At 38.2% G+C, this 13,926-nt stretch overlaps 1 protein-coding gene across 2 annotated transcripts in view; it reads left to right on the forward strand.

Moving 5' to 3' along the window:
* Positions 1–13,926, forward strand: part of Kif16b (kinesin family member 16B) — a 267,459-nt gene that overhangs the window by 220,205 nt on the left and 33,328 nt on the right. For both annotated transcript variants that reach the window (XM_013010887.1, XM_013010888.1), the window contains one exon: positions 12,037–12,120. In XM_013010887.1, coding sequence (XP_012866341.1) covers positions 12,037–12,120 — 84 coding nt within the window. The remainder of the gene's footprint in view (positions 1–12,036; positions 12,121–13,926) is intronic.

Raw genomic sequence — 13,926 nt, forward strand, 5'->3', positions numbered from 1 at the left:
GGCCCCTTAAAGAGACTTCAGAGTGAGAGATGGAAAAAATATATGAGCATTTGAGCTAGTTCAGATTCATATTTATTCTTTAAGGTATTAAACTTAATATTCACAGATCTGGATGTGTTTCTTTCAAAAATTACTGACGCATAGCTAAATGTTATCTGTTTTTACTGGCTCATGCCTGAATGAAATTGACAGTAGCTTTGGGAAGAGTGAAACTTTGTGTGGAAAAGATGTAATCTTATGCCAAATATAACTGGAAGTTGGTGCAGTCTTACCTAATTCCTAAATCTGTTCTAGGATGACTCTGAGCTTTAGCCTTTTGGTTAAAGAAGGTCTACAGCTTCTCTTAATGGTCTGTCCTACTTGTAACTATTGGTTATTCCACCTGGATTACCATCAAAGAATTTTTCCTTCCCCTTCCTTCAGCAAATATTTCAGGAAGAATCGGGTACATGCCACATTCTGGTCTAGGCATAGAGCAGGTGTGTAATATGTACTCCAGTTTCCTTATCAAGGTCTAAAAGTATCTAGCTCATTGCTCCTCACTAATCCTTCCATGTTGTCCTGAAGAGTTACTGTTTCTTGCCTCTAACAAACTTGAAAGAGAATTGCTTATTTGTTGATGAGTATCTTTCTTCGTGACAGCTGTTCTTATAAGGCCTTGGGAATGGCTATTAATTTTCAGTAGTCAAAATTGCATTCCATCTAGTCAGCTGTAAGAGTTATAGCAGCCTTTTGATGAGCTTTCGTTATTTGCATTTCTCAAAAACTATAATTTACTGCCGTAAACCTGCAGGGTTTGGAGATTTCAAAAGCTGCCTGTTAAAGGTGTATATGTCTATGTGCAAAAGACAGGTTATAAGTGATTTGTCCAGTTAGAGGGCCACATTAATTTTTTTCCTTTTAATCTTTAAGAATTGATAGGTATCTGAGTAAGAGCAGTAAAGAAAATGACTAGTAAAGAAAGAATGGCAGTGAAGTCCATATGCTAACACAGTCAAATGCTTTCCCTTTATTTAAAGACTCCATAACACGATTAGTTCTCAGTTTTCTTAAAGTGATTTATAGCCCAGTTTTAGCAGATTTATTCTGAAAAAAATCATAAAAGATAAGCAAAGACTTTTATTACTCATTTTAATTCTTCTCTGTATTTTAAGGCTGTCATTATTTATATTTAAAGTAGTACCCATGCCATTTACCAGAATTTATTGTCCATTGTCTCAAAGACCACCTGGGCTTACTACAGAGTCCACCTCACATAAAAACTGGACTTGGCCCAGAGAGAAAAGCTCTTTCATTACATTTAACATACCTTCTCAATGGCAAATAGACTAGCCAACCAAGCTTATTAGCATGTAATAAACATTGAAGTCAGCATGTAGGCTTGGTGATTCTTAGAAGAAAATCAGGCTGTGAACATTTATTGTGAATCAGAAAGAGAAAAAAATCATCGTATTTGATGAAAATTTTACTCCAGAATTATTATGAAATATTAGTGTCAACAAAAATGGTGACATTCATACAGATAGTTATATATATGACTTTGTATATACCTATACATGGTTTTGTCTCTTTCTCTTAACATATATATGTATTGCTTCTGTTTTTCCAACCTGGCATTCACAAAAAAAAATGATATAAAATGTCATTGTTGGTTTTAAGTAACTACTAATGAACTTTTCTTAATATTTCTTCATCTAGATCTGTTATTTAGCCTGAAACTTTGAGGCTTGTGTCTTGAACATCCAAAATAAAGATTTTTTTTATTACTTGGGTTTTTAGCTTCTACATGTACTAAGGAAGAGAAAGACAAATTTCATGGGAAATCAAGAGACCTCAAAATTACTGATTTCATTTTTCTAATGGCTCTTATTTCAGTCCTTTTGTCTCTAGAAAATGTTTTATTTACTGAATTATAGAACAAGCTTGTCATTATGTTTCTCATTGACCAAAAGAAAGTGCTATTTTAATCCTCATTTGTTTGTTTTATATGTTTAACTCTGTATAATCAAATTCCATAATTATGCAAAATAGGCCATAGGGTTTTGATAAAATTTCTTTCAGCACTCTCTAAGCCTGTCATATCTCCCACAAATATCCAATTTATTTGACCTCAGTCATCATTTTTACCTTTAGTACACAGTTTTCCCATAAGTGCTCAAATGTCTTTGCATCATTTCCCACTCCTACTCTGAGGATAATGGCTATAGCAGGAAAAGATGCCATTCTGAGGGTTTTGTCATGAATACTGCATCCTTATTTGTGTCTGTCTTTTTCAGTTCTCTAATCTCTCAAAAGAAAACCCAAAGCAACAACATTTTCATTATTATATTGGGTTGTATTTTTCTCTCCACACATCTTAACCTTACTTCAAATGAGAATGCTGCGCAGATTTTACAGACAGTAAGATGCAGGACTCAAAAGCAATACAGTAGAGAATAGCCAATATAAAAATTGAATATCTTCATGATATCTAAGCTTAGCATCAAGAGATTTTAGTCATTGGCACCTGAATTGCAGAATTTTAGACCTAAAAGGAAAGTTAAGTATCTCAGTTGTTACTTCCCTTTAACAAATGATGAAACTATGACGAGTTTTATACATTGCCAAAGATCCTACAACTGGTTATTGCTGAGCTAAGACTTGAAATCCGATTACCTCACATCATAGGTTATTAAAAGAAAAATACATATGCTGTTAATTTAACTGTTCCATTAAACTTGTAAAAAGAATAATCACTTTTTAGTATTTCTATAAAAATGATGCATGCTCATTTATAACAATTTTACATAATACAAAAAAATAAAAGGCAATAGATTACCCAAAGTCTATTCTCTACATATACTTAATGTTACCATTTAATGAACATTATGTTAAGTATTGAACAGGCAAGACAAAATGATGGATATTTTCATTGATAAAAGGAAATTAAAATGAGAGAAGAGCAGGCAAAGTAATAATTTTAAGGCACAGTGTTTATTCTAGACATGCTATTTTAAGTACAAGTAGTTAATTTTACTTGAATTTAACAGAAATAAAAGAAGTAAAACTGAATAAATTTCTGAACTCTTTGCCATTTCTTTGCCATAAGATACACATCCTCTAAAATAGATGTGACTTTAAGAAAAACCCTACAAAAAGCATTAAAGTATTAAAATTGATGTGTATAGTTTGTATATTATAAATTATTGATGCTTCTAAGAGATATAAAATTACCTTGAGCTACTCCCACCCCCAGTTTTTAAAGTTATTTTTAGACTGTGAAGATAAATCGCATTCACATGCTTTCCGGATTCCTTCTTAGTATGAGTATAAATAAAAGCAGTGTTTGTTTCCCATCATCTCCTCCTTCCTAAGGTCCTTTTATTGTGTTGTCCCTTGGCTGAACAGTTTTTGGTCATCTAGTATGCTCATGAAAGGTATACCTGGATAGGTTTTACCTAAGTTCCTGTTTGAGAATCTCTCTTGCTTTTTCCTCCCCCTACTCTTTTTTCCCTTCCCCCAATGGGTGCAGTGGGGATTATTTCTCATCTTCATAGTGAGAACTTGATGGGCTCAAAATAGTGTTGAGACCTCCTCTCTCAGACTAACCCTAACCCCTCCTGCTCCTCAACATTTTTAGCACACCATTACTCTCCAGCAATTCCTGAATTACAGTTTCACATGTTCCTACCCATTATCCACTCCAGCTGCAGGCCCCTGGAATCCTAAATTGTATACACCATCTGTCTCTCCACTTTGGGGTCAGCCCTTTGCCCCGTGGCTTCATTTCCTCGCTGGATGTAGGAGGAATTGTTGATTTTCAGTTTTGTTTGGCTTCTTGAGTATAGCTATGAGTGATGATTTCCAAGATCCTTACATGTAGAATCAGAAACTACATGTCCCATTTTAGAATAGTTTTAGATTACAGAGTAAAGTAGCTTACCTGGTTCCTCATTATTACCATTTTCCCTCTGGTATGCTCATTTGCCATGACCAGTGAGCCAGTGTTGGTACATCACAAATCACAGGCTATACTTTATTTCTATTTCCTTCACCTTTACTGAATACCCCCTATCTATCCTACAGTCCTGTCCAGAATACATTATATTGGGTCTCTGTTGGATGTTACTGGCTCTGACAGCTTTTCAGACTTATTTTTTTGTTTGTTTTGCTGGTACTAGAGTTTGAACTCTGGGACCTTATTTTTTCACACATGCAGCCCTTCTTATTGTTAGTTACTTTGGAGATGGAATCTAGTGATTTTTTCTGCCTGACTGGCTTCAAACTGCAATCTTCTAGATGTCAGCTAGGACTACAGGTATTAGCCACCAACACCCGGCCTTCCTTTTGAAGGTGACAGATTATGTATTTTACAGGATATGTCTAGTCAGATTTGTCTGGTGCTTAGACATTTGTCTCATTTGTCATGATTAGACAAGGACTACAGGTCTGGAGGAGGCAGACCAAAGAAGTCCCAGAATCATCATTTCAGAGACCCATACTGAACTTTCTCAGTGTTCCCTACTTTTCTAGTGTGCTCTTTGTGCTATGCACAGCGGCTTCTTTTCAGAGGACAAAGCGTCCACACAAAGGACTTGGAATTCCTTATCTGCTTTTTTCCATCTGTTATGTCATCCTTTATTCAGTCACTGGATTTAAGGTTATATGCCATTATTAGTGTGTGTTTATTTTGTCCTCAAATTGTTCCAGCTTTGACCATTAGGGCTCATTCAGTTGATACCTGTTTTGTGAGACACCTCTGTCACTGTTGTGATTTTGAATGTATCCTTACTTCCTGGGGCGATGAACAACTCCAGGCTTATCTTGCATATTCCCTATTCCAAGCCTAAAATCAAGGCTTTCTCCCAGAGCCAGCTCGCTTTTCTCCTCTCCTTCCCCTGCCTGTGTGGTACTTGTTTCACCTGGCCCTTTTCTTAGAGATGACTGTGTGGCTCCTAAGTGTCCAAACTCTTCCTGGATAACCTTGGCTGGTCCTTCAGTGTTGTATGAGCTCTACTTGCCTTTAGCTTATTCATTCAGTATCACTTCACTCTTCTCTTTTTATTCTTGCCTACAGCTTTCGTTTCTTCCAACTGTTTCTCATTGTTATGTGGATCACTTTGAGGGTGACACCATTATATTGTGGAGGGGGGAGCCCTTAATATAGAAGAGGAATGCAGTGAGTCAAGGCTTACCCAGAGCTTTGGAATTTTTTTTTAATTTAACTTTATTGTCAAGGTGATGTGCAGAGGAGTTACAGTTACATATGTAAGGTAACGAGTACATTTCTTGTCAAACGTTGTTACCCCCTCCCTCATTTTTCTCCCACTTTCCCTCCCCCCAACTCACTCCCTCCAAGTTGTAAAGTAAATTTCCAATATATTGTCTTGTTGAGTATCACTGTTACATAGGTTCCCGCTTTGTCCTTTGTCTCAACATTTTGTTGTTCCCCTTCACTTCCCTAATTCAATAAACATATATACAGTATGCGGAGAACCAGAATCAAATACAGTGACAACAGGGGGTAAACCAAAGGCGGAAAATGAGAGAAAAAAGAAACAACTAAACATAGTACATTAACAACAACAACAACGTACTGAGAGGCGTCTGGGTGGATGTTTTTTTTGTTTGTTTTTTTCCTCAGTTTGAAATGCCTCTTATTTTCTGTGTTGTGGAACCACAGGCTGTGGGCAGTAAAACCGAACATCTGCCTTCTGGTCCTGACCCTCTAACACCAAGCAAGACCTTGGCTTCTCTAGGCTCTGCCATCAGCAACTCTCCTCCCACTTTTCTCCTGGATGTGTGCATCCCCTGCCTTTCTCTTGACTGCACATTCAGATTCTTTTTTTTTTAATTGTGAAAATACCGTACAGAGGGGTTACAATTACATAGGCAAGGTAATGAGTACATTTCTTATCAAGCATTGTTGCCTCCTCCTTTGTTTCCCCTTCCCATCCTGATTGAAATGCCTGAGAATCTGGATGCTTCATTTGGTATCAAAGGCCCAGAAGGTAAGGTGAGTGTAGTAAAGGAGTCTCCAGGCAACCCTTCCATCTGCTTGTCCCCCAGCCCTTCTGCTAGTTTTTCCTTTGGCTTTTCCTTTTTGTTGGAGCTCCTAATGCTGATTTGCCTTTCTGCCTTAACTAGCACTGTTTGGTCTGCATGGTTTGCACAAATTGGTTTTGTTACAGTCACACTTTTCAACATCAGACTGCCCGTGCAAGTTCTATGAAATCTTACAGAAAAAAGAAAATTCTTCTTCCCTCATTACTGAATACCAAGTGTCTTAAGCATTTTGTATAAATCAAAATTGCTTACGTAGATCCCTTTAGAATTCAGATGTTGTGAGCACTATAGAACTTCAGGGACTTTAATTTATGAAATATAGGACACTGTATTTCCTTTGTCAGAGGTTTCAAAGGAAATGAAAGAGGAGTCTCTTTACCTACAGATTGTTCCTGACAGCACTCTTCATGAAAATCAAAACTAGTCTGCCTGCTAAATTAGAAAAAAATGAGGTAAGGAAAATGAAAATGTACAGATATAAAGTACTTGAGAGGAAATGAAAGGGCCCAGATAGTATTGCTGATTTTATTTGAAATTTTCTTTAAAAAAATATGAAACCAAAACAAACAATAGATGCTGATATGCAGGGCCTTAAGTGGAAGATAATGCAGAATCTCCCTTTCCCTGTCTGAACCTCTTTTATATATTTTAATTGTCTGAAGTGTTACATTTCAGACAACAGTTCTTTCAGCAAAATAGAAACGTATTTTATTTTTGTTTTTATTTTTCCTTTGGTCTCCCAGGCCTAGTTATTTATCCTGGTCAGTTGCTTTTCTGATCTTGGTAACTTGTTCTGTTTTTAGGCTATTTAGGTAGCTTAATTAATTCCCAACTCAGACATGAGACCTTTGAGCACTGCATTTGCTATTCTGTTTTAAAAACAAGTAAAGTTGTAGCTTTGTACTTACCAAGAAAATCAGGCCTGTTTTCTCCCTGGGACCTCATCACTGCTGTTGGGAGGGTTTTTGCTGCATCATCATTTTCAGGAGGAAGGAGTATCTGCCTCAGTTCTCCTTTCTCCAGTTTGGGGAGATAGCAGTCCAGCACTAGGCTCCCTTCTTTCTCCATTTTTCAGGGCTTCATTTATTGGAGCTGAGGAAGCCAATACAAGTAAAGATGTTGATGGTCTATTTTAGTTTTAGTTTTTTGCCTTCTAGAAAATTGGATTAGGAATGGGACTATAAAATGGTTCTGTGTGGGCAACTCTAGTCGTCATTCATGGTCCACAGGGCATATGCTCCAAGTCCTTGTGTGGACAGATACCTGAAACCACAAATACTACCAATCCTACATAGGTGAAGCTTTCTTCTTATGCATACATTTTAATTTATAGGTTCGACCCAGGGAAAAATTAACAGCATAATACAAATGCCCCATATACTCTAACAAAAATTATATAATGTGCTCTGTAAAATTATACAAATGAGCATTCTCACACTCAAAATGGCACTCAGTACATTGCTTATTAAATCATAAGGAATCGTTTCATTTCAAAGAGTGCTCTTTGCTTTGGTCTGTCCAAATTACTAGTATCACTACTCTTACACTACTGTGAAGACAAACTGTAAGGGTTCAATGGACCTGGCCCTGTGATACTGCCACAGTTGATCTGGTAGCAGTGATGAAGTGATGAATGGGTGGGTAGCATATACAGCATGAATACATTGGCACAAGAAAGATTCAACATGTGGTCAGGACAGAATAAAGAGACATGAGTCTTCATTACACTGTTCAGAAGAGTGGGCAATTTTAGTCCCACAAATTAAGTTCTGGAGTTTTCCATTTGAAAATTTCACACCCAGGGTAACTAAAACCGTGAAGCCCACAGATGAAAGCAGACAGAGTACTCTCCAAATGCCTTTCTGTGCCTGTTATTTCAAGTCTTTGAAATACAAGACACTTCATCTTGCTATGAATGCTTTTAGAAAAATAGATATTCTACTGGATTTGACCAGGTGGAATTCTGACTTTTTTTTTTTTGCTTACAAAGTTGCAGATTGTATCTCATTTAGCCTGAGGTAATAGATAGCATGGCCTAACCATTACTGCTTAGGTTCTCTCTCCCTCTCCCTCTCTTCCTCCCTCCCCCTCTCCTTTTCCTTCTCCTTCCTTCCCCCCTCCCTCTCCCTCCTTCTCTGCCCTTTCTCCCCTCTTTTTTCTCTTTTCTCTCTCTCCTCTCTCTGCCTCTTTCTCTATCTCTGTCTGACTGTCTCTCTGTCTCTCTCTCTCCTCTCCCCTAACCCCTTTCTCATGCGTGCCCTAGGCTTTGAACTCATGGCTTAGATGCTATCCTTGAGCTTAGCTTTTTTCCCCCTACCCCCTCAGGGATAGCACACTACCACTTGAGGCACAGCTTCGCTTAGAGCTTTTTGGTGGTTAACTGGAGATGAGTCTCACAGACTTCCCTGCCTCCGCTAGCTTCAAGCCACAGTCCTCAAGTCTCAGCTGCCTAACTAGCTAGGATTATAGGCAGGAGCCACTGACAGAGGGCTGATTCTCTTTAAAGATCCCTATCCTGGAACAGGGATCCTCTCATGCTGCAATGGGAAAACATAATTACATATGCAAGCAGAATGGCTTTACTGGAGGCAATGTCTTGTTGTATACTGTGCATCCTGGCTTTGACTTCATATTTTGGTCCCACCACTGGGAGCATACAACCTGCTTCCCTCCTGTTTAACTAGGTATAAGAAAAGCGAACATTTTTTTATCTTTTTATTAGACAAGAACCAACTAATCTGCATTTGGGGTGAACTTCCTGGAAGTTCACCTCTCCACCCTGTCCCCTTCCTGCTGCTCTCCACTGCTATGCCAACAACTGTCCTTCTGTTGTTTTGCTGGGTTTCAGATCCCCATTGAGGTTCTGTTCACGGCTCTTGGAACTAGGCTCATGGCCTAGCAGCCATACATCTGTGTTTCTGGTTTAGTATACTTATGGCCATCTCCTTCCTCTTCATCCTGGATCTCCACAGGCTTTATACCTACTTCTACACACAGCACCCACCCTTGTGGTACACATGGCACCTACCTGGTGCAGCATTGTCTTGAAAACCCAGATTCTATCCTCTTGGATACTTGTTCTTGATTCACGACACCCAGCCTTTTTAACGTCACTTACTTTGGACCTGTGTTTCTTTACTCTTCGGTTAAACTGTTGAATGTCATTGTCTTTATGCATATATACCTGTCAGCTCATCTTTTCTTTTCCTTCCAAAATCAGAACAACATTGTTATCATTTATACATAATTGTCTCCTAGGCTGGATATTAACAGACTTCCTCTGAGGAATGAGTATCTCTCTGGGTAATATGAATGCTTGCTTCCTGTCTGGGTCAGCTACCTCCAGTCTTCTTAGTGTACCATTTCTGATTGAGCACATGAGTATAACTATAAATTTCCATTGACAGAGCCCATATTGCCTCATAAGAAAATGACAAAGCAACCAACTGGGAGAGCACAGTTGTCAAGCTTTTGGCAGCACTGTGTCAGGAAAGCACATTTGTATAGGGTGAAATGGAGGCTGAATAATCTCTGAAGACATACTCTGGCATACCTGACTTTTCTCAATTGCAATGTGGGGAAGAGGTATCTGTGCCACTAAAAGGCCAGATTCCAGAAAACTTCTTGCTCCTTGGAGCCAAGCAACCCCTCCAGCGGATACACAGAGAACATGAGGGCATGTAGAAATAATGCTCTTACTCAAGTTACCAGATCTCTTACAACTAGTAATTTGTGGCTAACTTGTGTTCACTCTTCTTTACTAAATCATCATAAAATTCTGTCAAGTTCAGTATCATTGGTCTTTTTCAAGAGAGAATAAATACTCTGGCTCAGAAAAGCAGCTAGTTAGCAAGTAGTCAATCTAAAGTTCAAACCAAGTCTGCTTTATCTCCATGCCATGATCTTTCTCTTTTTTCTTGAATTAACTTTAAAGTAGGATATTAACAACAAAATTGGAACATTGGTGAGGCACAGAGAAGAGGAGGAGATCCATTTTATTCTGTCTCCGCCACTCCTTTCTCCTTACCCCCTTCCCTGCCAAAGTTTCTCAGCTTTGACAGAGAGCTAGAGTATGACAGGAGCAAACACTAGCCCAAGTGATAAACTAACTTTGAAAAAGGACTGAGTCTTCAGTGCCCCCTTGAGATAACTGTAAAGGGAGAATTACTAAGGAAAAGATAGATGAAGTTTTAAAACAGACACAAAAAGTTACAGTTGCTAAAAATTAATAACCAGAAGGCCAATTATCCGATAAGATGTTCAGCATCATTAGGCATCAGAGAACTGCAACTGCGGATCACAGTAGAATGTCTCCATACCACCAGGATGCTAAGATGGAAAAGCCCACACACAGTTCCAAGTACTTACGAGGATCAGGAACAACTAAAACTCTCACTCACTTCTAGTAGCAGTAGTAGTTAGAAAAACTGCTTCAGAAAAACTGTTCAGTAGCTTTGAATATAGCTGAACCCAGCATATCAAGTGAGCCAGCATTTTCACTCCAAACAATACTAATAGAAAGAATTACATGCATATGTCTATCATTAAAAGTAAAGGAAAAAAAAGGTCATAGCAACACAAGTCCCAAAATCTAGGAACAGAAAAGACCTACTTATCAAAAGAATGAGCGGACAGGTGATGGAAGGTTCAGATAGTGGGACATGGTGCATGAGAATAAGCAAGCTATTACCTCACATATCGATGCAAATGGACCCCACAAACATAAAGCTGAACAAAAGAAGGTAGACAGAATAGGCCTCATATGGTGTGGTACACTTTACAGGATCTTCAGAAACAAAAGAACCAGCCCTTGCTTTTAGAGGTCAGTCAAGCCAGTGGTAACCTTCACAGAGGTGGGAGGCAAGGACTAGAGCTAACACATGTGGTTCCTGGAAGCTGGCAATGTCTTTTTATTTTAATCTGGGTACTGACCTGACTGGGTAGTGTGGTGGCTACATAGTGTGCTGAAATCCTGAAAATTCTCCAGGTTGTTCCTTGGTATGTGTATACATCTCTGTATGTCTAGTATACTTTAATCCTGTGTCTTAAAATGATCATATATAAACTCTAGTCCTTAATTTTTGACATATAAATTTAAATCAACTTAGTGATTTGCATAAGTATGAAGTAGGAATTTTGTGGCATTTTGCACTCTCCATTATGGAAGAAATATACTTTTTTTTTCATAATAATGCTTCACTGGCTTCAATTTGTCTGGACCCACAGTAAGAAAAGAAGGAAATAGTGAATTCTATCCACACCAGCAATTATTGCTACTTAGCATTCATTCTGCCAAAGCAATTTTGGCTGGCTAGGTTCTTACCACATTACAGAGGCCTTTCTAGCCTCAGATTCTTTTTAAAAAATTTTAATTTTTATACATCCAAGAAGATAAGCACCAAAGAAAATAGCTATGAAATTTCAATACCAGGCTAAAACTAATTCTAAACCTTGCATTTTTTAGGAAATAAAGGGAAAGATTCAACAAGAAGTCTTATTTTCACAGGACTAGTCTTCATTTGCAATAGTAACTTTAAAAAAGGCAAGATAGACTGTATAGAAGGCCATAGTAATTGTCTAAGAACTATTTTACAAGTGTTTGGGTAGTGTGTAGAATGAGTTTTCAAACTCCTAACACAAAAGTAAATGAAATTCAGTAAAGAGAAGAACTGAAAGAACAAACTTGTGTTTTAAAAAACAAAAATTATAAAACACCATATGGCATAAAATCAGATATTGTATGAGAAAAAATGCTGAAAATTGTCTCAGTCCTTCCTACTGGTTCTCACTGTCTGTCTGCTCATTTGACCACTGTGGGCATGAACCCCAGATTGCTTCATCTTTTCAGGTCGTACAGGTCAGTGGTGACCAAGCAAAGAGAGACCCGCCATTAAACTTCAACCATGATAGAGATTGCAAATAACAATTTAATGGTAACACAAAGATCATAGGTGTAATAATAATGCATCTCTTTAAAAACATGTCTTTCAGCTTACAGCCCTGGAATTCCCCCCAAAGAAACTATTTGGAAACAAAGACGAACGTGTGATTGCTGAGAGGCGAAGTCACTTGGAGGTAACAGAATTAAGTTTTTTATTTATTTTGTTCCTCTGTGTAGCAAATCTTCCATCTGATTGATTGGCAAGAATGATTTCTCTTAACCTGGTTATTTTTGTTGGTGAGCATAACAGTACTGCTTCGTTAACACAGGAGATGGAAGGAGTCTATGGTAAAGTCATGCTATCAGTTTATTTGAAGTATAACTCCTTATTTCCCTCTAATCTGGCAGAACATTTTTTCCCTGATTTTTTTAAGATTCATTTTTTTTTCCTGTAGGTTAGGAAGCAGGATGTGAGAAAATATTCACCATAGGCAGATGGTGTGTAATATAGGAGGAAGGTACAAAAGCTTGCTGAAGAAAAAAAAAACTCAGAATTAACTAACTCAAGATTTATAGTATTGCATCACTGTTGCTTTTTCAAGACATTTGGAAGCAAACAGACTTAGGCCTATTTTGGTCCTGGATAGGCTTCACTGGACTTATTTTAATTTAATCTCCCAAGCCAGCTACATGTAGAACTCACTTTAAGCAACTGTTGTTTTTCTGACTACCGTACTGCCAATACCTATTTTTGACTGCTTTATCTGGTCTGTATTTCTTTTGGGAATATGGTTGCTTATTTGGTCAGAATCTGAATCTTTGTGCCAACTGTTTAATTGGGAGTAGTGGAACTGCAGAATATGGTAACTGGGAGCCTTTAACCGTTGATCTTTCTCTTGCCTTTGTAAGTAAGCACAGAGGCCGCCGACAGGGCCAAAAGTTCAAATAACTTACTTTACTGTCCACAGCCTTCAGGGGGCCTCTTTCCGATGCTCTTCTTTAAGAGGAAGAATCATAAGATTTATTGGAAATAAAATCAACTAAGTTGAAAGTGCCTGTCTGTGTGGTCTATTTAGGACCAGTACGCCAAGAGGAAGGGATGTATGGGGTACTTGGAGAAAGTGCAGACTAGGAAATTCCTGACCATGAGCAGCCCCTAAGAGTTTCAGACACCTCAATATAAAATTGTCCTAAGGAAGAATAACTTCCAGAGTTGGGCCATATGTGCATTTTGAGTTAGACTATGGAGTAATACATTTGAAGAGGTCCTGATTAAGACTGAGGTTTGGAAGAGTTGTGAGACTTCTAACTTCATCCTAGGATGGCATAAGCTGAAAACTCAACTGAAGAATTTTCCTTCAAGAAAAAAACTTACTTGGTGATCCTTCTTTTTTTAACATTAATTTTTTTATTATAAAGGTGATGTACAGAGGGGTTACAGTTACATAAGTCAGGTAATGAGTACATTTCTTTTTTATTGTGAAAATACTGTACAGAGGGGTTACAATTACATGGGCAAGATAATGAGTACATTTCTTATCAAGCATTCTAGCCTCCTCCTTTGTTTACCCTTCCCATCCCTTCCCAGCCTCCCCCAGCCCCCCACCCAATCCTCCCCCCCCCACCAAAGTTGTAAAGTTCGTTTTCGACATGACATTTCTTTTTGAACAGTGTCACCTCTTGCTTTGTTTCTCCCAGTTCCTTCCCATACTTCCCTCCCTCCAAGTTGTGAAGTTCATGTTCAACGTAGTGTCCAGTGAGTATCACTGCCGCATTTGTCCACTCTTGGTTCTACCTTCTGTGCTTCCCCCAAGACAAAAGGTACAGAAGTCAAAAGCAGTGACAAAAGAGGGAAAACAGGAAAAACACACACACACACAAAAATAAAAAGCTTCTTGTTTGCATTTCTTTGAGTTCATTTCAATAAGCATCACTTTATATGATCATATGCACATAGCTATTGAGCCTTTGTGATCCTCTCCTAAGAATATCCTCCTTTG

The sequence above is a fragment of the Dipodomys ordii genome, unplaced genomic scaffold (assembly GCF_000151885.1).
Source record: "Dipodomys ordii isolate 6190 unplaced genomic scaffold, Dord_2.0 Scaffold13, whole genome shotgun sequence".
NCBI classification, from domain to species: domain Eukaryota; kingdom Metazoa; phylum Chordata; class Mammalia; order Rodentia; family Heteromyidae; genus Dipodomys; species Dipodomys ordii.